This window comes from Somniosus microcephalus, chromosome 8 (assembly GCF_052327205.1).
Source record: "Somniosus microcephalus isolate GS21.2 chromosome 8, FLI_Smic_1.0, whole genome shotgun sequence".
NCBI lineage: Eukaryota > Metazoa > Chordata > Chondrichthyes > Squaliformes > Somniosidae > Somniosus > Somniosus microcephalus.
The window spans coordinates 73,503,031-73,529,698 of NC_140994.1; the positions used below are offsets into that span (position 1 = coordinate 73,503,031).

Consider the following 26,668-nt stretch of genomic DNA (forward strand, 5'->3'; position numbering starts at 1 on the left):
GCCTCCGCCGGGCTTGGGGGCGATGTGGAGGGGCGAGGCCCAAGGGCTGCTGGAGCGGCGGATGATGCCGAGTTGTTCCATGTTGGTGAACTCGGCCCGCGCGATTTCCAGCTTGGCCGGGTTGAGTCTGCGGGCGTGGGCAGAAACTGGGGGGCCGGTGGTGGGGATATAGTGTTCCACACCGTGCTTGGCAGCTTTGGCCGAAAAGGTCGGGTTAGTGAGGGCGGGAAACTCAGCTAGGAGTGCCGAGTAGTCGTCCATGGCTCTGGCGAGGCAGTTGGTCGTCAGGCCGGCCGAACGGACCGGGGTAAAGGCGCCGGGGATGGGGGCCATAGTGTTGATGTCGACGAGGCAGTGCCTCGGAATGTCGACAAGGAGGCCGTGGGCGCGTAGGAAGTCGGCGCCGATGAGTGGGCAGAGGACCTTGGCTGTGAGGAACTCCCAGCGGTAGCGGCGGCCCGCGAGGTCGAGCGTGACCATGCGGGTGCCATATGTGCGGATTTCAGAGCCGTTGGCTGCAGCCAGTGTGATACCCCGTGTGCCGCGTTGGATCTCGAGGGCGGAGGCGGGGGTGATGCTGTGCTGGGCCCCTGTGTCGCATAGAAATCGCCGGTTGGTTCTGTCGTCAGTGACGTACAGTAGGGGCTCCTTCTGCCCCGCGGCCATCGCGGGGGCCGGTGTGGGGGGGGGTTTGAAGGTACACGGTGGCGTGCAGCGTTGAGCCCTAGCGCCAAAACGGGTGTGGTAGTAGCAGTGACCCGGAGTGGTAGGGCGGTCGGGCCTAGCGGCCTGGGGAGACCGCGTGGTCATTGCCATGAGGTCGGGCGCGACGTCGCGAGCGGCCTGTGCAGAGAGCAGCCGGTCGGCCTTTTCGGCTATATCATCCAGATCCGTGGAGTCAGACTCCACAATGAGCGGGCGGATGCTGGCGGGGAGCTGCCGAATGAAAAGCGTGCGAAAAAGGGCGCCGGGATTTTTGTCGTCTGAGAGGGACAGCATGTGGGAAAGCAGGTCTGATGGTGAAGCATCACCAAGGCTGGGGAGGTCCAGGAGTTGGCAGTGGCGCTGGTAAGAGGACGTTTGAAATTTTTTAAGTAGCGCAGCCTTCAGATGTTCGTACTTGCCCTTCGTTGGTGGATTCTGCAGCGCTGCCCAAACCTTGGGGACTGTAGCGTAGGTGAGCGAGGCGACGAGGTAGTCGTACTTCGTGGCGTCGACTGTAATGCCTTTCAGCCGGAATCTGGACTCAGCTTGAACGAACCAGGCTTCGGCGAGGTTCTCCCAAAAGTCTGGTAATTTAACCGTGACTGCGTTTGTATCCGCCATGCTAGCTTAGGATTCGTCCTGAGTGTCGGGGTCATCAGTGTTGAGATACCGCGGCAAACGTGGGAGTCGAGACCAGAGCTATTGAACACACAACTGCTTTATTCCAACCACATGACAAACAGGAACTAGAAAAGCCCGCGCATCCACTTAAATACTTCCCAGACAGGAAGTGCTCCCGGCAGCCTGTCCCTGCGGGAAACAAGTTGCTGGAGGAAAGGGCCCCCGGCTGGGAGCTTCTGCTTAGACTGTCTGTGCCGCCGTGAGCGGATTATGTCCAGTGGTGGCATGTCGCCACAGCCTCTCCAATCTTTTCTCATAGCTAAAATTCTCCAGTTCAGGCAACATCCTCGTAAATCTCCTCTGTATCCTCTCTAGCGCAGTCACATCTTTCCTGTAATGTGGTGACCAGAACTGCACGCAATACTCTAGCTGAGGCCTAACTAGTGTTTTATGCAGTTCAAGCATAACCTCCCTGCTCTTATATTCTATGCCTCAGCTAATAAAGGCAAGTATCCTGTATGCCTTCTTAACCACCTTATCTACCTGTCCTGCTACCTTCAGGGATCTGTGGACATGCACTCCAAGGTCCCTCTGTTCCTCTGCACTTATCAGTATCCTACCATTTATTGTGTATTCCCTTGCCTTGTTAGCCCTCCCCAAATGCCCAGACATCACTGTCTAGATGTCTCACCTTATTGACTTGTGCCCCACATTCTTCCCTGAAGGAGATGGTTCTACATTGATGCAGATTGGGCTTGCTACTTCCTCCAGGATCCTTAGGTTAAAGCCTCGTTTCTCTAAGTGGATGAACGTGATTCTCCAGGGATAATTCTGCACCTCACGCACCCAGTGGAGACTTGGATCGCATGGAGTGTGGGTTAGAGAACCGGGGCTCCCTCTGAGCTCAGCTTCTCCCAGGATGTGGGATCATGGGATTACTCTTTTGGTCCCAACTTTGGCATGTCTACCTTAAGGTATTGGCACTACATCTTGCTGAGGATGACGGGCTCAATATTTCTTGCGGTGTCCTTAAAAGAGGCAGCAAGCTAGAGTTATACTGCACTCAGAAGGAGTCTCATGCCTCGCACCTTTAGTGTGTGTGGTAGTCTCCTGTGTTTTACTGCTACTTTGGCATTGATACACATTCAAAACTGCTTCACACCAATGTGAAAGTGGCAGTATAACTGCACCCGTAAATGCAGCTTAGTTTAAAAACAAATACTCATTCGCTGATTTAAGCAAATAGAATTGGGACTTCAGAATTAACGTGGGTGCATTCTAATTAAATAAATAAAGCCAAGTAAAAAGAAAATCTTGAAGAAAATATTTTCTGTTTAAAATCGGATGAGTTGAGTTCCTGGCCTTAAAATTAGAATGGAGATCTGTAAACAACCATTAACGCCAAGGTTCCAAACAACAAGCTGAGTAGAGCTTCCTACTGAGACTATAGCCACTTTAATATTGTGCCAGTGATGCCAACTGTGAGTCCTAACAGTCAATGGCAAAGCCAGAGGTAAGGGAGCTTGCAATAATCAATGCTTTTATCATCTTATCACTTAATGAACAGCATTGTGTAAATCCATTTATTGCAATGCCCCAGCACCTTTACGGTGTATATCTACATTTCGCGAATGGTGAGCGGTTTGTAGGCTTGTTGTGTAACGTTTTCTTGTAGATAATGAAGGAACCTTCTCTTATTTACGAAATATTTTTCTTTTCCATAGCGTTCCAACATTCCAGAACCTGTCAGAGGAAATACTCAGCAAACTAGCTGACGTACTTGAAGAGGTGAGTGATGGCATCTACAACACGTATCTGCTAATGCTTCAATTATATCTTGTGTGACATGCTTTCTGGTTGATAATTAAATTGTAGAACTGTCAGTCTGCTAACAGTTGCCAGAGAGCATTACAACCTGTCAAATCTATGACAGTTTTAAGCATAGACATAATGGAGGAGGCATCCATTGTTTGTTATGTATTTTTAAAAAGCTATAAAGAAGGCATTTACAATTTTATTGTGAATAAAACACAGAGGAACTATCCCCCTAATATGTTGTTTTACTGGATGTAATTGTTGAACTGTTTGAATTCAATGGCCAGTGTTTCCTACTTAAGGGTAGACCTTTCAAAATATGAGCCTAGAAATTACTGTTGCTGACAGTGAACGAACATGATATTCCTCTGTCTGCTATTTTAGTGGCGACACTAACCCTTTTAAAATAAATGGCTTAATGTCTTCATTGCTCTGTTCAAATAACGGCCCGAGGAATGTCGTATGAAGGTGTTAAGCTTTCATCAGCTGTCACCACCCGAATTTCTATTCAAGTGTATTATTTGTTAAAAATAAAATCATCCAATATTTCTGCAGAAAAGTGCTGTGTTAAACTGATGACGGTAAGGGTCATTTTCTTTTACGTGTCAATATTTCAGCCCATGCTATCATTCCCATTAGCAGTGGTCCTGATTGTCAAGTTTTGTAAATATCGTACTAGAACCTCTTTAAACTGTCCAAAATTGTCACATTGTTTGAAATATAAGAGAATCTTTATAAATGAGGTTCTAAACTAAATCCTGCCACGTTTCCTACATTACAACAGTGACTACAGTTCAAAAGTGCTTCATTGACTGTAAAGCGCTTTGAGGCATCGTGAGGTTGTGAAAGGCGCTGTATAAATGTATGTTATTTCTTTCTTTTGTACGTACTCCAAATATGTGTAAACAAATTGTGAACGATTAGCTGTACACTCACAGGAATACCATCTAAAATACTGCAAGTATTTGAGGAGACTGAGAGAAGATATAAGATGGCCAGTGATTGGTCTGCAAGTAAATAGGTGACGCGGACACAATGATGAGGATCAGATTCAGTTTAAGGGTCCCTTACACATGGGTCACCTACAATATTATGACATGGAGGATGTACGTGACACCATGGGGGGGGACTTGTAAATGGGAATCTTTGGAGAACCAAATATAAAAAACATGTATGGATAAGTGAAAGAAAGAATGAACTTGAATTCATATAGTGCCTTTTACGACATTTCAAAGTGCTTTAAAGCCAATGAAGTGCTTTTTGAGGTGTAGTCACTGTTGTAATGTAGGAAACGCCACAGCTAATGTGCGCACAGCAAGTTCCCACAAACAACAAGTGATAATGACCAGATAATCTGTTTTAAGTGATGTTGTTTGAGGGATAAATATCAGCCAAGTCACTGGGGAGAACTCCCCTGGTCGTCTTCGAATACTGCCATGGGGTCTTCTATGTCCTGAGAGGGTAGAAGTCTCATCTGAAAGACAGCGCCTCTGACAATGCAGCACTCCCTCAGTACTGCGCTGGGAGTGTTAGTCTAGATTTTGTGCTCAAGTCTCTGGAGTGGGGCATATATCCACAACCTTCTGACTCGGAAGCAAGGGTGCTACAACTGAGTCACGGCTAACACCCAAGTACCTGAGACTCATGCAGGACAAACCATTCCTGTTCACAGTGCTTACCACTAGAGCATTCCTTCCAGTAGTACATATCGGGCAATAGTATTTGTTGTGTCGGTACCTTTCTACCTAGACACAATTTAGGACTCAGAACTCAGAGATTCAAACATGAAGTGCTTTATTGGAAGGAAAGGAAGTTCTGGAAAGTTCTGAACAAAGAGAGCTAAACTTAACCGAGAACACCCAACCATTTATCTCCTGTGACAGCGCCACCACAGGTGGGAGAAGAACACACAATACATAACATTTCCTCCTCTCTTAAATGGAAGGCCCACATTATTCCTCAACAGGTAAGTTGCTTTCAATGCACTCAACGAACCTAGGGTAGAGGTAGACTGCCTCAACCCCTGACTTTACCCTGGGGTTTATTCTGCCCCAGTCTTGTGGGTAAGTCACTAAGCCTACAGATCCAAGCGTCTTGGAGGCCGCCGCTCTCTGACAGGATACCGGTGGTCATCGCTGGCTTCCACAGCAGTAGGCATTGACACAGGCCTGGATGGAGAAGGTGCCTGTGTCAGTCGAAAGTCAGGAGTTTGCACAGGTGGAACAGTCTCTTTGACTTCCTGTGTTGGAGAAGAGCACTGTGGCAAAGGATGCTGGTTTGCGGTATCATCCGGAAACAGTTCAGGCCAACCAGCCGTTGGAGCCTCTGTGGCTGTCTCTGCTCCTAGCAACAGTTGATCTGTGTGTCTTCTCCAGACGACGTCCTCAGCAGTCTCAACCGTGTAAGACACAGGGCCCGTCTGCGCGATCACCGTAGCAGGAACCCATTTCGGTCCAGTGTTGTAGTTTCGAGCTAGGACGTGCTCTCCCGGATGAAACCGTCTCTCCTTGGCTCTTTTCTCTCTCTTTTCAACTTGAGCTTGTTGTTGACGATGGACAACCTGCTCTGCCCTTGGAGGTTTGAGTAAGTCAAAACTTGTCCGCAACTGCCTCTTCATCATGAGCGACGCGGGGGAAGTTTTGGTTGTGGCATGCGGCTCGTTCCTGTAGGACAACAGGAAGCTGTTCAGACGTTGGTGGATTGAGCCCTGGCCTTGCGATGCCTTCAAGGCGTGCTTCAAAGTTTGCACGAACCTTTCTGCCTGGCCGTTAGTAGAGGGATGATAGGGCGCAGACCTGATGTGTTGGACACCATTCACATGCAGGAAGGTTGCAAACTCCTGTGATACAAATTGTGGACCGTTGTCACTTACGAGTTGTTCCGGTGAGCCATAACGGCTGAACATCTCACCAAGTTTCTCAATTGTTTTCTCTGCCATGGTAGACCTCATCACAGCGACCTCCGGCCACTTGCTACGAGCGTCCACAACCACCATAAACATCTTCTCTTCGAAAGGACCGGCGAAGTCCATATGTACTCGCTGCCACACTTCTGCAGGCCAATCTCAGGGGTGTAGGGTTGCCAGCTGTGGAACATTCTGGACCCTTTGACATGGGGAACATGTTTTGGCTTTCTCCTCAATATTCCCATCGAGACCTGGCCACCAGAAGTAGCTTCTTGCCATTTCCTTCATCCGAACCATCCCACTGTGGCCTGTATGAAGTTGTTGCAGTATAGGTTCCCTCAGAGGTGGTGGAATGATGACACGGCGTCCCCAAAGAAGACAACCTGCCTGGACGGAGAGCTCATTTCTTTTTGAAACGTAAGGTTTCAAACTAGGAGAATCTCCTATAGCTCTCCCTCAAATGACATCGTCCATTACCTCAGACAGGACTGGATCGTTGCGGGTGTACCATCGCACCTGAACTGCAGTGACAGGTGCTCCCTCCACTTGTCTAAAGTAGAAGATGTCTATCTGACGAGGCTCTGGGGGAGTAGCAGGCAAGGGTAGCTTTGGGTCGAAGTGTGTCAGGGCCTCCAATTTCAGCAATGCTTTCTTTGCTTGGGCGAAAGCTTCGTTGCACAGTTCAGTCCATTTCCATGTTTTGCCTTGACATAGCAACTGGTGTAACGGCTTCAGCAATGTTGCTAAGTCTGGAATAAACTTCCCATAGTAGTTAAGTAGCCCCAGAAATGAACGTAACTGGCTCACATTCTGGGGTGCTGGGGACTCCACGATCGCCTTGACATTTGACAGCGCCTTATGCAGGTCAGTAACATCAATCACATGCCCCAGGTACTCAACTGAAGACTGAAAGAATTCACATTTGTCTTTACGAACTCTGAGTCCGTACTCTTTCAGTCGTTGTAGTGTCGCATCCAAGTTCAGAAGATGCTCCTCCTCATTTGTCCCAGTGACAAGGATGTCGTCCAGGTAGCACTGGACTCCTGGCAGTCCACTCAAAATCTGATCCATTGTCCTTTGGAATAGAGATGGGGCCGACGTAATTCCAAACGGAAGGCGGCAGTACCTGTATAGCCCCTTGTGTGTCACAATTGTCAGCAGCTCCTTTGATTTGTCATCGACATGCATATGTAGATAAGCCTGGCATAAGTCTATTTTGCTGAACTTTTGCCCTCCGGCCAGGCCCGTAAAAAGATCATCAATGAGGGGAAGAGGGTACTGTTCCGCAGACAGCACCGGGTTAATAGTCACTTTAAAATCCCCGCAGATTCGAACAGATCCATCCTTTTTCAGGACAGGAACAATGGGTGTGGCCCATTTGCTCACGCTCACAGGCTCCAGGACTCCATTCTCGACTAAGGCCTCCAAGTTAGCCTCAACTTTTGGCCTAATTGCATAGGGTACAGGTCGGGCTTTGTGAAACTTCGGCTTGCTGTCAGGTTTAACGTCCAGTCTCACGCTGATCTTTTTCATGCTCCCAAGTTCCCCATTGAAGAGTTCTGCATGTTTGTTTAACACTGCAGTCAGACCTGACTCCCCTTTTGACATCATGCGGACTGCAGGCCAGTCCAGCATGATTTTCTCTAGCCACGCACGTCCCAGTAGCGATGGGTAATTTCCCTTTACCACAAAAAGTGGCAGTTTTGCAGTCTGTCCATTCAATTTAACTGTCACCTCAATGCCGCCTCTCATGGCCACAGGTTCACCAGTATACGTCTTTAGCACAATTTTTGTTGGCTGAAGGGTAAGATGCTTTCACATTTTGTTGTAGACAGTGTCTGAAACGAGGGACACAGCCGCGCCTGTGTCCACCTCCATCTGCACTGATTGTCCCTCCACCAGTGGTGATACCCAGTAGCCATTTGAACCACCTGCAACCGTCAGTATGTGCACCTCTTCCTCCTCAGAGGTGTCGCTCCCCTCTGTTTTGCTTGTTCCATCATACTGCACTGAATGAACACTCTTTTTCCTCTCTTGTCCAAATACAGACATTTTGCTTCCATGCTTCCCAGCTCTCTCTGTTCTTTTTTTACCTCTACAGGCGCGTTCAATGTGACCCGTTTTGCCACAATTTCGGCATTCCAGCTCCGTACACCAGTAGTCATTAGCGTGATGGCCCGTTTTCCCACAACGGTAACATGTGCCGTTCTGCGCACCTTTAGGCTCAGACGACACCTTGTGAACTTTCCCTGTTGAACTCAACTGGTGAGCCTCCTTTTCCGCCATCTCCATGGAGACACTAACTTCAATGGCCTTTTCAAGAGTAAGGTTGTCCATAGTAAGAAGGCGCTTCTGTGTGGCTGCATTTTGCAGACCACACACGAGTCTGTCTCTAATGGTGTCCTTCAGCACCTCCTTAAACTCGCAGTGTTCTGACAACCTTTTTAAAACAGCAATAAACATCGTCATTGATTCCCCCTCTTGATTCCGTTTGTGAAATCTAAATCTCTCAGCAATAACCAGAGGTTTTGGTGAAAAGTGTGCTCCAAGAATTTCCACTAGTTGCTTATATGTTTTAGTTCCTGGCTTATCTGGCTGCACGAGGCTTTGAAGTAAATTGAATGTCTTCGGCCCGATTACACTCAAAAAGGTAGGCACGACCTTTTCATTTGCCATTGAATTCGCCAATACAAAATAGTCAAAACGTTCCGTATATGCGCTCCATTGCTCCACATTTTCATCAAAATCACTGATGTTTCCTAATATAGTAGCCATCTCACGTTTCAAATTAAAATTTCTGTTTACTCACTGCCATAACGTTAATGTAATGCTGCAATCTCTGTTCCAACTGTTTTGTAATCGAAAACAAGAAAGTTCCCACAACACAGATTCATCCGAACCTCGTCGCCACTTGTTGTGTCGGTACCTTTCTACCTAGACACAATTTAGGACTCAGAACCCAGAGATTCAAACATGAAGTGCTTTATTGGAAGGAAAGGAAGTTCTGGAAAGTTCTGAACAAAGAGAGCTAAACTTAACCGAGAACACCCAACAATTTATCTCCTGTGACAGCGCCACCACAGGTGGGAGAAGAACACAAAGTACATAACAGTATTGAAGCCCAGCACAGTAATAAATACAAAGAAAATCAACGAGTCATGAGCAACTGAATAGTACAATTTTTTATGAATTTGCTTTCCATATCTTACATTCAAAGTTTCTTAAGTAGGTCATTTTCACTTGGGAGTAAATGGGCATGAAACACAGAATTAGCAAGTTACACTAACTCTCTCCTTAGTATTTCATTAACTAAGGTCTTTAACATAAAGAACATAAAAACATAAGAAATAGGAGCAGGAGTAGGCCAATCGGCCCCTCGAGCCTGCTCCGCCATTCAATAAGATCATGGCTGATCTGATCCTAACCGCCAATCCACTATCACAGAACCATCTCCTGAATCTAACAGAATTAGACACATGAAATAGGAGCAGGATCAGGCTACATGGCCCCTGGGCCCACTCCGCTACCCACAGGGCCATGACCGATCCGAACCTAGACTCATGTCCAAGTTCCTGCCCGCTCCCCATAAGCCTTAATTCCCTTTACTTCTAGGAAACTGTCTATTTCTGTTTTAAATTTATGTAATGATGTAGCTTCTACAGCTTTTTGGGGCAGCATATTCCATGGACCTACCACCCTCTGAGTGAAGTAGTTCCTCCTCATCTCAGTTTTGAAAGAGCAGCCCCTTATTGTATTAGTGGATCAAATACAAAGATCTGAAAAAGGTATAATTTTCTCTCACCTAGTTTGATGAATGTTTAAAATAAAACAGAGGCAGAACTGAATGCTTTAAAAAGGGATGCACCAATCGTTTGTTTATTCATTATGTGCATTAAAATACAGTTTATATCACAAAGGGCCAGATTTGTTATGTGCATTTTTATTAAATACATGTTAATCAATAGGTACATTTTTATGAAGAAAACTATATTAATTACTGAGTTTAGATTTAAAATGGTTCCATCAATTCTTGCCTACATTCAGATGTAGATTTGAACGGCTGCAGTCCCAGTCCTTTATGAAAGGAAGGGCGTGCATTGATATTGCACCTCGCACCTCCTCAAGACACACTGAAGCATTTCACAGCCAATGAATTACTTTTCAAGTATAGTCACTGCTGTTCCGTAGGGAAAAGAAAAGTTGCAAAGTTGAGAGAGGATTTTGTTGGCTCTTATTGTACTTGAAATTCAGATTTTAGGTACTGTATTGTATCATTATCATAATTGAATTGAAAGTTATAATATTGGGTATTAACTAGGACTGCTAATATATTGGCTTTACCATTGTGTTGGTCCTTTGGCTTCAATGTCATAACGTTTCAGGCTTTCTGAATAAGAAACTTCTTTTTCTGCCACTTGGGGTGGCATTGAACGGTATGGACAAGCCACTACCTCGAGGCTGCCTCCCATCCTTCCCACTAACTACTCAGGATTGGAATGGTGCAGCGTGGATACAGAGGGGCCGATTTTCACGTTTGGTGACTGTTCCCCCGCCTCATCGAGGAGCTATTTTGAGCGCAGGCCTCACTTTAAGTCAACCGGTGAGCTGCACTCCCCGAACTGACATTCCGCCGCAGCTTGCCAGTTCCGGGCTGGTGCAATATTAGTGCCAGCCCTCGGGTAGGTCCTGGAGTGAGGGATGGGCCGGGGTGTGGGATGGGGGGGGCCCCGGTGGTGGGAATGGAGGTGAACACAGAGGAAAGCAAGACCGGGCCGGCAACAACCTGCTGAGTTTTTTGTGGAGCCAGGAGGTACACGCCTGGAGGATAAGCCTGCTAGTGTCTCAGAACAGGACAGCACCTCATAGCACCCCGTGTCCTGCTCATTAATTCTTGTAAGCTCTACGCGGCTGCACACAGCCTATAGGATGCGGTGAGGAGGTGGTGTCAGGCGATTCACAATGCATAGGTGAGGAGGAGCGAGTGGTGGTGGTAAGAAAGGATTAGATATCTGCCAGGTTGCCACATGGCTGTCACTAGTGACTGGTCATACCTTCTCAATACAGCATCAACTGCAGTGAAATATGGAAAAAAAGAAAAGAAAGACTTGCATTTATATAGTGCCTTTCTCGACCACCGGACGTCTCAAAGCGCTTTATAGCCAATGAAGTACTTTTGAAACAGAGACATTGTTGTAATGTAGGAAACGTAAAAGCCAATTTACGCACTAACAGCAAACAGCAATGTGATAATGACCAGATAATCTGTTTTTGTTATGTTGATTGAGGGATAAATATTGGCCAGGACACCAGGGCTAGCTCCCCTATTCTTTTTCAAAATAGTGCCATGTGATCTTTTACCTCCACCTGCGAGAGCAGATGGGGCCTCGGTTTAACGTCTCATCCGAAAGACGGCACCTCCGACAGTGCAGCTCTCCCTCAGCACTGCACTGGAGTGTCAGCATAGCTTTATGTGCTCAAGTCTCTGGAGTAGGACTTGAACCCACAACCTTCCGACTCAGGGGCGAGTGTGCTACCCACTTTTTTTTTATATTATACTTTATTGAACATTAAGAACATTTACAACATCATGATCATTACATTGTATGATACAAATCAATTCCACCGCTCTGCACAGCCATTCCGCTACCACATTTTAACATCAAAACCTGAAGTTTAATTTGTCACCTGTAACATATATTAATCGATTGTACTTTAAAAATTGGTTGTAAAATACTGTCCTTAAATTCCTTTCTGAATAAAACATCCACAGAGCCTTATAATTATCTTTTAGCTTATATTTAAAATACTCTTTTAGATTGATTCTCCTCCCCTTAAAAAACAGAGCATTCCTTCTTTGCACAATCACGAATCTAGCCAAACTAAACATTAAATTAATTGTCGCTCCGCTAGACTCGGGCAGACTCTCCTGCAATCCCCATCTCAAAATTGAGTCCCACGGGATTCTCATTCTCGCTCTTCGGTCCCCACCCAGCAAAAAAGCTTCACACAACTGTCGAACATGGTACTTAAAGTCATTTAACTGCGGACATAACATGCCAAGTAAATGGGACAGAGTCTCATCCCATGTCCCACACATTGGGCAAGTTGCCGCCTCCACTCGTCCAATCTTGCACAAGACCGTTATGGTAAAAATCCGGTTATGAGCCAATTTGAAATCCAGTTCAATCCATTCTGGGGATTTAAAATTCGCCCACACTCCCTTCCAAATCCTGTTGAAGTCCAGCTGTGGGTATATACGCTGCCAAAACTCCTGACCAGCAGGTGTCTTGAATCTCCATTCTCTAAATACCTCATAGAAATCTCGAGTATTACAGTTGTCAAATTGGACCAACTCTCCCCCTTTCTCCAGTACAAAGCTTGGAAAAGCAGGACGCATTTTACTTTCTTTGGAGATTTCCGCATTCATTTCTTCCATCCAATCCTGTGGCATTGCCCTCACAATCTTCTCATACATGATTGCTATTGCTTTTCCTTCTACCTCCTGATCCTCCTCCCCCACCATGTCCCTCACTATCGCTTCCGGCAACCAACCTGGAATTACCTCGTATAATACATCTTTCACAGATATAATCCCAGCTTTTATAAAAGCTTGATTAAATAAAACCTCTCCTTCGATGTTGACCCACCTGTTCAAAAATAAGGGCTGTTCTAAAAATCCCTCAGCCCCCTTGGGCATAAACTGCACACCCTTTAAAAATTGGGCCCAAGTCTCTACAACCCCCTTATAAAACCTAGGGAGAAGTTTAATCGATTTCAAAAACATATTATTGTATTCCATATACAATATCCCCTGCCCTCCTATCCCACTTCGTTTTAAAAAATTCTCAAAACAACTCTTCCAAAAACTTGTATTTGACTTCTGAAAAAATCTCTTCACCCATTTGATTCTAAAGGATTTCTTCTTCAAATCAATATCTGGAAAATTGAGTCCTCCCTGATTTCTCCGTCCAATGATGGTATTGTAAGCCACCAAGGCTGGTTTCCCTTCCCATAAAAACCTCACACAAGCCTCTCAGGTGGACTTTTACGCCCACTCAGGAATATACTCCACCATCAATAAGTACCATAGCTTAGATAGCAGGAGAGCAGACACCACTGTCGCTCTTCCTTGCACTTTCAACCACCTTCTTTCCCATCTTCCCAAAATCTTTTTAATTTTCATAACCTTCGGTTCCCAATTTAATCGATCCACTTCATCCCTGTCTTTCTTGCACCCCATATGCACCCCCAGAACTTCCAAAACCTCCACAACCTTAAAGGGACATTCCCCCAACCATTCCCCCCTACCCCTCCCTGCAACCAGGCATTGGGACTTACTATAATTCACTCTGGCTCCTGAAGCTCTACAATATTCCTCCACTACCTCCATAGCTTTCCTCACTGACTCCCCATTTCTCAATGTTAAGGTTGTGTCATCTGCATATTGGTGTATCACCGACACCAGCCCAGAACTGGGTACCACAATCCCAACTACCCCTTGTTTCTTTCGTATCATGTAACCTAATGATTCTGCTACCAATGTGTACAACAATGGGGACAGGGGATAACCCTGTCTCACTGATCTCTGTATCGGAAAATACTTGGATAAAAAACCATTACATTTAACGCAGCTAAATGTGTTTGAATAAAAATTCCTTATCCACTGAATGAAATTTTCCTTGAAACCAAATGCTTCCAAAACCTTCAATAAAAACTCATGAGAGACCCTATCAAAGGCTTTCTCTTGATCTACCTTTAATACATAAGCCTCCCTCCCACTCTCTTCCATGAGCCCGATCGCATCTCGGATTGAGACCACAGAGTCTGCGATGTCCCGGCCTATGACTCCATAGGACTGAGAGGGCCAGACTATCTCCGGTAACACCTCCTTCAAACGATTTGCCATAACCCTCGCCAAGATCTTATAATCCACATTTAATAATGTGATGGGCCTCCAATTCTTCAGATCCCGTCTATCCCCTTTATTTTTATAAGCTAAGGTTATGATACCTCTCCTCATAGATGGGGCCAGGCTTCCCTCAATTTTAATTTCCTTAAAAGCTCCTAAGAGCAATGGACTTAAAATCTCAAAAAATTCTTTATAAATTCTGCACTTAGTCCATCGGACCCTGGGCTTTTCCCCTCCTTCATTCCACTTATTGCTACTTTTATTTCCGCTAATCCTACTTCTTTGTCACACATGCTTCCCTCATCCTCCTTTAAACCCTCTTCAATAAAAGCAGTAACCTTCTCCATCGCCAAATTGGAAATGTCTTCTTTTGTATATAACTCTTGATAAAAGCTGCTCGCCACCTCTAAAATCTCCCCACTTTCATGAATGATCTTCTCCCCAACCTTCAACTCTTCAATTCATGATAATCTCTGTCGCAGCTTCTCTTGCTCTAGAAAATATCTAGTGCATCTTTCGCCCTCTAATGCATCTCTAGCCTTTGCACGGAGCATGGCCCCCTTGCATTTTTCAGCTTGCAATAATTCCCACTCTTCCTTTAGCACCCGAAACTTAGTCTCAGCTCCCTTATCCCCTCCGTCAACTGCTTTACAGACATCCGTAAACCTTTTGTTTATATTCTCTTCTCGATGCCAGTTAGCCGCCCTCTTTTTCCCATAACGTACCAAAAAAACTTTTACCTCATATTTGAAATTGTCCCACCAAACTCTTCTTCATTCAAGAACAAAGGTTCCTTCCGAGCATTCTTTATTATATTTATAATCCGTTCTTTATAAGCAATTTCTTTCAGGTATTGATTATTTAAAATCCACACCCCTGAACCAATCTTAACTCTGCTGTTCCTAATTCTAAGAACCAAAGCCAAGTGATCACTAAAAAATACTTTTTTATAATAAATCTCCATCACCACCCAACTTAACCCTTCCCACATTAACACAAAATCTATTCGGCTCTGTTTTAAAACATCACCCACCCAACCTGCTCTGGAGAACTCCCTTTTTATGGGGTTCCGGTCCCTCCATAAGTCTCTCAAATTTAAATTTGCCATCATTTTGACAATCATCCCTCTGGAATTATCATCCTTGAAGGTCATCTGGGCTGAAATGTCCATCCAAGATAAAAATACATTAAAATCCCCCATTTTACAAGGATTTTCCACCTCCGCTGCTTCAGTGAATAACCCCTGAAAAAACTTGCGACGCTTGCAATGGTCGTTCGGTGCCTAGATATTAAAGAGATCGCAATTAAATCCCTCCATTTTTAGCCTTAGCCGTAAAAATCTCCCCTCAGTGTCCTTGTCCACCAAGGCAACGTTCTCTTTTATGGACGGACTCACCAAAACAGCCTCTACGGTTATTGTTTGCACAACTTGCAAACACCTCTCCCTTCCAAACCTTCTGAACTCTTTCTAGAATATCCTCATCCCAAAAGGTTTCTTGCAGACACAACAAGTCCGAACCTTTAAAACCCTGCAACAACTGCTGCAATTTCTTCTCACCCCTCAGTCCGTTCACATTAATCGAGACCAATGTAATCATGGCTCCAAAGAAGGGAAGTATGCCTGATAATCTCCCCATCATTTAATCTCTGGCTCTTCCCTCCTCTCATGCTCCTTCTCAACTTTTTGGGCAGCTGTTGCTTTTTCCTGCAGCCTCCGGCTCCTTTTCACCTCCTGTTTGACCCCTCCCTGCTGTTTCAGCCTCTTCCCTACATTAAGTTTGGGCCCAGGAGCTGCCCTTTCTCCCTCCTTCTGCCCCTCACTAACCTTTCCCTTTCCACATGATGCCACCCCACCCCCGACTTCCATGTCTCTGTCCCCCTCTAATTCCTCACACTCAAGCTCTTTTGCAACCCCCTGTGCCTGCTCCCCGTCAGATACTTCATCTCCCATAGAGAGTCTTCCTGCTATCACAGTTTCTCCCACTGTGCCGCTCCCTTCAACCACATCTCCACCTCTGACCCTTGCACCTTGTTCCCTCACTCCATGGGACAATGGCGCACCTAAATTGTTCCCTTCTGATGTCTCAATCTCGCCGATCCCATCCTGCTGTCCCTTTAAGGCTCCTGCCTCTTGCAACCTCTCCCCATCCTGCCCCCTCCCACTCACCAAGATATCCGACTTCCCGCCTCTCCCCGGAGCACCCACATCCACCACACACCCCGCTCCCGCCTCCTCTCCCCCCGCAGACACCAGACTCCCCAGGGGGAGCCGAACTGCACTAAGGCTCGAGTCTGCACTCGACCCTTGCTGCCCGCTGCTGTCTTTGTTCCCCTCCACAGCACTTGGCGTGTTTTCCACCATCTCCATCCCATTCTCCGCTCCGCCATCCTCTGCCTCTTCCTGTGCTCCTTTCTCCTTCATTTTACTGGCTGAGTCCTCCAACTGCACCGCTCCTCCGGCCGTTCCACACTCATCTCCTGCTTCTCCCATCTCCTCATCACTCATATCTGCCACACACTGACAGCGGGTGGGGCCTTTACGACACACCCCACAGCTCTCCGCCTTGCAGCTCCGAGCAATGTGTCCCGACTCACCGCAAATGTAACAATACAGGTCTGGACAGTTTCTTACGAGATGGTCATGTCCAAGACAATAATAGCACACCTTTACATGGTTATCATGCAGCACACGAAAGTACTGCACTCCTTCCAGTGTCTCGAACTTCATACTGTACGGCAATGACCTCACCCCTTCTGGGAACTGCACCTTTACATACCGGGTTCCATCTGCTACCCGTGTTCCCGGATAATACCTCCTCTTTATTGCAGAACAGATTTTTATGTCCTATGACTCCAACTTCTTGCTTAGTACTTCATCCTCAATGTAAACTGGCATGTTTAAAAATGAAACCACCACCTCCTCTGAATATAGCAGAGTCACCTCTATTAAATCCGTGTGTTAATGGAGACACGGAATGCAGGAGTTGGTTTAACAAGTCGTTACTGAATGGAGACAATCTGGAAACTGAAACTACAGAAGCCTGCCAGGGCCTTTTATACAGGGATGGTCACTGCCGGTACTGCAGTCTGAGACCAGTTATTCCCTTAAAGGGACATACACAACAATTCCTCTCCTTTTAGATAAACAGTACATAACATTCATTTAACAACTAAATAATAACTAATTACAATTACGGTTGCTAGATACATTAGTTGAAGTTAAGCAATTATAAGTTCAGTCTTTGAGGAGGCTTCCTGATTCTGTCTGGATAACGCCTCTTTGGGATATCAGGTTCTTCTGGCAAGGTTGAGTCGGGATCAATGTCGTTGTTTGGTTCGTCTGCTTCCAATAGCACCGATTCTGCAGTAGATGCAATTGGTACTTCGGTTTCATCGCCAGGTGTATCAGATCGTGGTGTGGAGTTGAGGTTTTCCAGTGACTCTAGAATCTGGTCAGCATGGCATCTTACAATGCTTTCTCTAACATCCACGGTATACATTAGAGGTCCTTGCCGTGTACAGATCGTTCCTGGCTGCCATTTCTCTGTGCGGTAGTCCCGGGCCAAAACTGGTTGACCTATCTTGAAACTCCTGGTCGGCCTTTCATTCATATTCTGAAACTGCCTGTTCTCTACATCTCTTCTGACGTTTGGCTTAACCAAATCCAAGCGGCATCGTAGTCTTCGATTGAAGAACATTATGGCTGGAGTTTGGTTGGTAACCGCATGTGTCGCATTCCGGTAGGCAAACAAGAAGTTATCCACCTTGTGTTGTAGGGGTATATCTTCATTACACATTGCCTTGATAGCCTTCTTGAATGTTTGAACAAACCTCTCGGCCAATCCATTAGTGGCTGGATGATATAAGGCGGATGTGTAATGCTTAACACCATTGTTCTTTAAGAACCTCCGGAACTCTTCAGACACAAACTGTGGTCCATTGTCAGAGCAAATCTGTTCAGGCAGCCAATTCCTGGCGAATATGGTTCGTAAGACTGTGATAGTTTTTTCTGTGGTGGTTGAGGACATTTTTATTACCTCTGGCCACTTTGAATGTGCATCCACCGCAATTAAAAACATCGAGTCCATGAAGGGACCAGCAAAATCAATGTGCACCCTTTGCCATGGAGATGAGGGCCACTCCCATGGATGTAAAGGGGCTTGTGGTGGGGCGTTTTGGACCTTCTGGCATCCTGTACAGCTCTTGGTCATCTCTTCGATTTCTCTATCGATTCCCGGCCACCACACAAACGCTCTGGCTAAGTTCTTCATTTTTACCCCTCCCAGATGACCCTCATGAAGCGCATTGAGTACTCTATCCTTCAATTTGGGTGGAATTACTACTCTGGATCCACACATTAAGGTTCCTCTGCACACTGACAGCTGTTCTGTTCTCGGCGAGAATGCTGGCAGCAGTGTTTCGCCATGTGCTGGCCATCCCTTCACCGTTAAATCATAGACCCAGGAGAGTGTCGGGTCATTTCGTGTTTCCTTTTCTATGTTTGCATTCGTCACAGGGAGATATTCGACAATAGTCGAGTGGAATAACTCCACTGGATCCACTGCCAGTTCTTCTTCCACCGTCGGCAACGGTAGGCGCGACAATCCATCAGCATTCCCATGCTGTTTAGTTCCTTTGTACTCAATGTCATATTGGTGTGCCGCTAGGAAAAGGGACCACCTCTGTCGCCGTTGTGCCGTCATTATCGGTACGCCCTTCTGAGGGTTGAAAATGGAGACGAGAGGTTGATGATCAGTTAGTAGAGTAAATTTCTGACCGTGCAGGTAGTGATTGAACTTCTTCACCCCCCACACCAGGCTGAGGGCCTCTCTGTCAATCTGGGCGTAGTTCCGCTCGGCTGAAGTTAACGAGCGTGATGCAAAAGCTATCGGCTTCTCAGATCCATCAAGGAATTTATGTGACAGTACCGCCCCAATGCCGTAGGGAGACGCATCACACGCCAGTCTTATCGGTAGTGATGGGTTGTAGTGAGCCAATACTTCTCTTGAAGTGATTAGGTCCTTACTCTTCTGAAAGGCCCGCTTACATTCATTGCTCCATTTCCATGCTACTCCCATTCCTAGTAGGGCGTTCAGTGGATGCAGAATTGTGGACAAATTCGGCAAAAACTTATGGTAGTAATTCACCAATCCGAGGAATGACCTCAGTTGTGACACATTTTCAGGCGCTGGAGCCTTAACTACCGCTTCAATTTTGTCAGGGGACTTATGCAACCCCTCTTCATCAATCACGTGGCACAATACGATATCTGTTTCTTAAAAAACTCGCACTTGGGGCGATTGGCTCGTAGCCCATGTTCACGTAGTCTAGTGAGCACCTGCTCTAGGTTGGCAAGGTGTTCACTGTCATCTTCCCCTGTCACTAGGATGTCGTCCAAGTAACACTGAGTCCTCGAAATCCCTTGCAGGACTTGTTCCATCACTCTTTGCCATATCGCCGGAGCTGATGCTACTCCGAATACCAGTCGATTATACTGGTAAAGACCTTTGTGAGTGTTTATCGTGAGCTACTTCCTAGAGGATTCTTCAACCTCCATCTGCAAATATGCTTGCGCTAGGTCAATTTTTGTAAAACGCTTCCCTCCGGATAGTGAGGCGAAGATATCTTCTATCCTTGGAAGAGGATATTGTACTGTGTGAAGGACTGGGTTCACTGTCACCTTGAAGTCCCCACAGATGCGAACCTTCCTTGGCTCCTCAGACTTAATGTTTAACGTTTTCTTCATGACAGGAACGATGGGTGTCGCCCACTCGCTCCAGTCTACCTTAGATAACACGCCTGCATTCTCCAGATTCTCCAGCTCTGCCTCGACGGCTGGGCGAATTGCATATGGTACCTGATGTAAGAAAAAGGAGACTTACCATCAAGTAACTTTAAAGTAAGCTTTAAGTAACTTATAAACACACTATATACAAGAGAGGTCTTTACCATGCCTCTGGTAGAAGCCTCTTACAATACTAAACAGACCAGTATTTATACCAGTCCAACAGGAAGTGACATTTACAGGAAGTGAGGTATGTACACAGTTCATAGTTCATAGTTCATAGTTCACAGGAAGTGATGACATAACTTCCCGGATGTTATCATTTTTATCACATTCTTCCCTCCTGCAGGATTAGGAGGCTGTGGTCTACCTTTTGGTCCGCAGCCGCCGAACAAGGAAGAGTCGCACCCGTTTGGATTCCCGTCGTAGAGGGTCGCTGGTCCGCTTACATGCGGTTGGCCATTGGTCAGAGTCTGTGTGGCCTGGATTGCCCTGTGAAGGGTCGGGGAGATCATGGCTTCGAGTACGAGCCCCAATAGGTTCAAAGTCGGACTGCCTCTGTTCAGAGGGAGGTGCAGAGCTGGTCTGTGGTGGATCAGTACTTTCATGCGCGGTACTGGGAGGGTCGCAACCTTGAGCACGGGGTTCTACCGGCACCAAGCTAGTTGGTGTCCGATCAGGATCCTGGAGAGGGGTACCCGATAGGTCCCAAGAGTTTCCTGGTGAAATGCCATCACCCGATGTCCCACTAGGTCCTGGTGGGCAGGGAGCCAGATCCCGTAATGATACGGTAGATTCTCGGCCGTCGGAATATCGTATGTTTGCATAGGTGGGGTTGGCATCGGTTAGTTCGACCTCGTCTACAAGAGGGTCATTTTTAGACGTCCGAACGTATCTTCGGAGTAATACAGGTCCAGGAGTAGTTAGCCATGACGGGAGTGATGTCCCATGAGATGAGCGACGCTGGAATCCAAAGAACCGCTCATGAGGTGTAGTATTTGTGGCTGTAGAAAGCAGGGACCGTATAGAGTGCAATGCATCCGGAAGCACTGTTTCCCATTGCTGGTCTGGTAGGCCCCGAGATCTTAAAGCGAGACGTACGGAATTCCAGATGATACCGTTATACCTCTCTACCTGCCCATTTCCGATGGGATGGTATGGTGTTGTTTTGCTTGTAGCAATTCCCCGTTCTGAGAGGTAGTCCTTGAGTTCCCTTGACATAAAGGATGGACCCCGATCTGAGTGAATATAAGCCGGCATGCCACAGAGAGAAAATACCTGCTCAAGGCAGCAGATTACTGTGGACGCCAGCATATTGGAGCAGGGGAAGGCAAACGGAAAACGTGAATATTCGTCGATCATGGTGAGCAAATATGTGTTCCGAGTTGAAGAGGGCACTGGGCCCTTAAAATCGATGCTAAGTCGTTGCATCGGTTGGGTTGCATGTATGAGTATACCATCTGAGGGGCGGAAGAACTGAGGTTTTAATTCCGCACAAAGCCGGCATTCTGAGCATATTTTCTTTACATCTCCAGTGGAAAAAGGGAGATTCCGTGATCGTACGAAATGTAGCATGCGCGTAACGCCAGGATGACACAAACCATTGTGGACATCCATGAGAGTGGAGGATGACATAGTGGAGCAGAATGCCCGTGTGAGGGTGTCCGGGGCCACATTCTCCTTGCCAGGCCGATAGAGAATGGTATAACCAAAAGAGGCCAGTTCCATCCTCCAAAGTTGTATTTTATTATTCTTAATTTTGGTTCGTTTTCGATTATCGAGCATGAAGGCGACTGATCGTTGGTCCGTGATCAACGTAAAGTGCTGGCGAGCTAGAAAATGGTTCCACTTCCGTACTGCCTCTATGATGGCTGTGGCTTCTTTCTCAACCGGAGGATAATGTAGCTCGGCACCTTGTAAGGTCCTGGACATAAATGCTACAGGACGACCTTCCTGATTCAGAGTAGCCGAGATCGCCACCTCCGAGGCATCACATTCAACCACGAAAGGGAGATTCTCATCAATGGAGTGAAGAGCCGCTTTCTCCAACTGTTTTTTGAGAAGGTTAAAGGCTGCAACAGCCGCTGTTCCCAGTGGAAATGATCTAGCATGCAGCAAGGGTTGGATTTCGTCCGAAAAATGAGGAATCCATTTAGCGTAGTATGCAAACAGACCGAGAGCCCGACGTAAAGAAGCCGGATTCTTAGGTGACGGGAGCTCTTGGAGCGGGCGAAGTCTTTCTGGGTCTGGCTTAATGATACCATTGCCTACGCAGTAGCCAAGGATGTTGATGGTCGGTTGCGACTCAACAGATTTGGATTCATTCAGGGTCAAATTACGGCGATGGAGGGCATCCCGAAATTTTTGGAGGTTGGAGTCGTGTTCCTGTTGATCGTGACCTGCAATGGTAATGTTATCAAGATAGGGAAAAGTGTCCCTTAGGTTTTCCTGCTTAACCAGGCCATCCATTGCCCGTTGAAAGACAGCCACTCCATTAGTAACCCCGAATGGGAGGCGACGAAATTGGTACAGCCGTCCATTAGCCTCAAAGGCTGTGTACTGCTTATCTGAGACCTTCAAGGGTAACTGATGATAGGCACTTTTTAAATCGTAAGTTGAGAACACTTTGTATTCGGCCAGTTTATTAACCATATCATCAATGCGTGGCAATGGGTAGGCGTCCAAGTCGGTATATTGATTGATGGTTTGCGAATAATCGATGCATAGTCGCTGTTTGTGAGGTTTTAGAGGGTTCTTGACAATGACGACTTGAGCCCGCCAGGGCGACGAACATGGTTCAATGATATCCTCTGCTAGAAGTCGAGAGATTTCAGCCGCAATAAAAGATTGGTCTTCCTGATTAAAGCGCCGCGATTTCGTTATTATCGGTTGGCATTGAGGCGGAATACTGGCAAATAATGAGGGTTCATTAAGTGAAGCTGCTGATAATGCACAAAATGGTAATTTAGATGGTATATTAGAAATAGTAAGTCCGGGTTTGGATCCACCAAACTCAATGGTGAGTTTCTTATGCTGTTTTTGGAAGTCCAGCCCTAAGAGGAGATCACTACATAAGTCTTTGAGCACCGAAAGTCGGGTGGAGGGATACATACGACCATGAAGTGTCATATCAACAACACAAAAGCCGGAGATTCTGGTATTAAGTGATGACTGGGCCATCGCAATTGCCTGGTCCGATGGGAAGACATGTAGTTTCAATTTCGCAACAATCTGTTCCTTAATGAAACTATCAGTACTTCCTGAGTCAATTAAGGCATCTAAGGTATGCCCTTTAATTGAAATTTTTGTGGCTGCCTGAGACAGGTTCTGTGGGCAAGCAGCTGTAATTGGTGTCGTTGCACAGAGAGTGGCTAAAACTCTCGGTGTGCTTCTTCGGGAGAGAGCTCGAGAGGAAGCTTGATAGGTCCTAGCTGGAGCATCTTGATAGGCCCTAATTGGGGCAGTTCGGTAGGCCTTAGCTGGATTGGCCCTCGTAGAGGCCCTTGATAGGCAAACTTTAGCAAAGTGTCCTTTTTTCCCGCAATAACTGCAGATTGCATTGCGAGCAGGGCAGGTTTTCCTAGGGTGAAAAGCATCTCCACAAAAGAAGCATTCCTTCCTAGATTGCCAAGAGGCTGCTAAAGTGGGGTCGTCCTCCTCTTCTTCATCAGAATTATCAGAATTAGATTCCCCCATGATAGGGTTCACCTGAGACCGCTTGAATTGTCTGGTTGCAGCTACAGCAGCAGATCGAGATCTGGGCAGCTGATAGAGGTCTGCATTTCTCTTTGCCAAATCCAGTGAACAAGCTAGGTCAAAAGCTTTTTGTAGCTCAAGTGTTTTACTTTCTAGTAGACGCTGGCGTATAAATGGAGAGGCAATCCCGCAGATGAAAGCATCACGAATCATTTCTTGGCGGTACAGTTCAGCTGAGGCTGCCTGAAAGTTACAATCTACGCTGAGCCTGCGAAGTTCTTGCAGGAATTCGTCAATTGATTCCCCTGGCCCTTGTCGGGCTGTGGCCAGTAGATGTCTAGCATAGACCTCATTTGGGGTCTTCGCATACAGTTTCTTAAGTGCCCGAATCACCTCTTCGTAACTATCCCAGTCATCAACATATTCGAACACTTTTGGGGTCACATAATTGACAAGTATCTTCAATTTAGCAGGAGCATCCACTTTACATTCATCCAGAAAATTCTCAAAAGTACGATACCAATGCTTCCATACCCTGCCAGCTGCTGGTGTATTCGGGTCCAAGTCCAGACGAATAGGTCGAAGGATTTTCTCCATGATGGGTGGTTCCCTGGATCCTTAACTTCCGAGTTTGTCTGAAGGTCTAGTATTTGTCAGTGTAAATACTAAGTTACTTAAATTGATGTAAGAAAAAGGAGACTTACCATCAAGTAACTTTAAAGTAAGCTTTAAGTAACTTATAAACACACTATATACAAGAGAGGTCTTTACCATGCCTCTGGTAGAAGCCTCTTACAATACTGAACAGACCAGTATTTATACCAGTCCAACAGGAAGTGACATTTAAAGGAAGTGAGGTATGTACACAGTTCATAGTTCATAGTTCATAGTTCACAGGAAGTGATGACATAACTTCCCGGATGTTATCATTTTTATCACAGTACCGGTCTTGTTTTGAAAAACTTGGGAATTGCATTCTCCTCTATTTTTATCGAGGCGGTTACGCCTTTTAGATTGCCCAGTTCTTGTTGAAATACCTCTTTGGCGTCAGCTAAGATTGTTGACAATCGTCCAGGAGTGATGTCGTCATCCTTTTTACCAGCCACCGTCAGTGCCTGAATGGAGTGCCAGTCAAAACTTATCTATCTGATCCATTCACGTCCCAATAACGGTGGTCCACCATCTTGCAGAATGTAGAGATACAATTTCCGTATTTTCTTGCCGTTGTATTCGACAGGCACCCTTATTTTTCCTCTGGGGTATACTTTTTGCCCCGTATACATCCTCAAGACAATGGATGTCTCTCTCAAGGGTATGTGTGAGAATAGCCGCTCGTAGTCTCGTCGATTCATGACGGTTAGAGCTGATCCTGTATCCAATTCCATTTTGACTTGAGACCCTGCTATCGTGAGGGTGACCCAAATGGTTCGGTGACCCTCTTTTGCGATTACGTTGTGAAGTTTGAGAGAGCTTAGTCTCTTGTTCCCGGATTCACTATCGCTCATCTGGTCTTCGGAACTACTGTCCGTCATCTTTTGTACTTTCCTGTACGGTTACTTAGTAGCCTTTTTATCGTCGTTGGTCTTCTTCTCAGACCTGCAAACTCGTGCAATGTGTCCCATCTTTCCGCATTGCCTGCATATTTTGTCATTGGACCAGCAGTCCTTCTGGTCATGGTTTGTTCTGCCGCAGCGCTAACATTTTGCAAATTCCCATGTCATTTCGTGGGTGCCGTATTCCTGTGGCTTTTGTTGTATTTCCGCAGCTCCCCTTGCTGCTGCTTCGTACGATACTGCCACGCTGAAAGCCTTATCTAGCGTCAGCTCTTTCTCTGAGAGTAACCTCTTCTGGGTTCCTTCACTCAGGAGTCCACAGACAAATTTGTCCCGTAAGGTATCTGCTAGTCCTGCTGCAAACTGGCAGTGCTTTGATAGCTTGCGTAGTTCCGTAAGGTAATCAGCATTGCTCTCATTTTTATGCTGATTTCTCCTGTGGAATTTAAATCTTTCTGCTATCAGCAGCGGTGTAGGATTTAGGTGTTCCTGTAGGATAGCAACAATTTCGTTAAAGCTCTTCGCCTTCGGTTTGGCTGGAATAATCAGGTCCCGCAATAGGCTGTACGTTCTTGCGCCCATTAAATTTAGCAATACCGATGCCTTTTTCCCCTCGGCTATTTCGTTTGCCTCGCAATATACCTCGACTCTTTCCACATACGTGGTCCAGTCTTCTATTGCATTATCGAAGGCAGTGATGTTGCCAGTCTTTGGCATCTTGATAGTCTAAGATGTCGTCTCCCGCGCTTTTCCTTCGTCCCTGATGGATCAAAATGGCACCTCCCGCGCTTTTCCTTCTTCCCCGCCGAGTTAAGATGGCGCCTCCCGCGCTTTCCCGCCGCTGCCACTGCTGTCAACGCTGCTCTCCGCGGTACTTTTATTTTTAACCGTTCCCGTCGTGGAGCGGACCCTCTGGGACACTTCCCTCCCTCTTCTTCGGTCCGAACGCTGCCCAGCTGCGAAGCACCGGCCGCGCCCTGTGTGCTCCACCCTCTCTCTCTTTGCTTCCCGACTCGCTGCCCGGCCCCGTTGCAGAGCCACCCGATCGAGCTCTAGCCCGCCGCAGCCCAGGAAGGATCAGTGCACTACCTGCCACCAGCCCGATTATCTGGGAAACCACAGACTGGGGAACCAAGCCTGGCTCTTGACAGTCTCCCCTGCAAGTTTTCAATCCGATGATTTGGAGGGCAGTTGCCCACGGTCGACGCCCGTTTCTCAAGTTTCTTTGGATTTTTCTTTTTTCTTTTCTGGCTTCGACCTTCAATAACGTCGTCTGAGGTGCTGCCGAGTTGCAGGTAAGTTCGTTTCTTACTCGTCGCCAGTATTATATCCGTGTGTTAATGGAGACACGGAATGCAGGAGTTGGTTTAACAAGTCTTTACTGAATGGAGACAATCTGGAAACTGAAACTACAGAAGCCTGCCAGGGCCTTTTATACAGGGATGGTCACTGCCAGTACTGCAGTCTGAGACCAGTTATTCCCTTAAAGGGACATACACAACAACCTCCAAGAATTTCTCACCAACTTTCAGACTGAGTAACAGTCTTTCCACCTCCTCACGACCACTGACCGTCACCTCGAATCCCACATTTGGCTTAGGTCGGCAGGCAAAGCAGCTTCCCTCGCCACAGTCCTCATGAACCGCCTGGATAATATCCCAAGCTCGAATCTTCTTATC

General features: G+C 46.5%; 1 protein-coding gene across 2 annotated transcripts in view; it reads left to right on the forward strand.

Annotated features, from left to right (window-relative positions):
- prkg1b (protein kinase cGMP-dependent 1b) overlaps window positions 1-26,668 on the forward strand; it is a 1,090,349-nt gene that overhangs the window by 710,615 nt on the left and 353,066 nt on the right. For both annotated transcript variants that reach the window (XM_085994888.1, XM_085994889.1), the window contains exon 5: window positions 3,051-3,114. In XM_085994888.1, coding sequence (XP_085851014.1) covers window positions 3,051-3,114 — 64 coding nt within the window. The remainder of the gene's footprint in view (window positions 1-3,050; window positions 3,115-26,668) is intronic.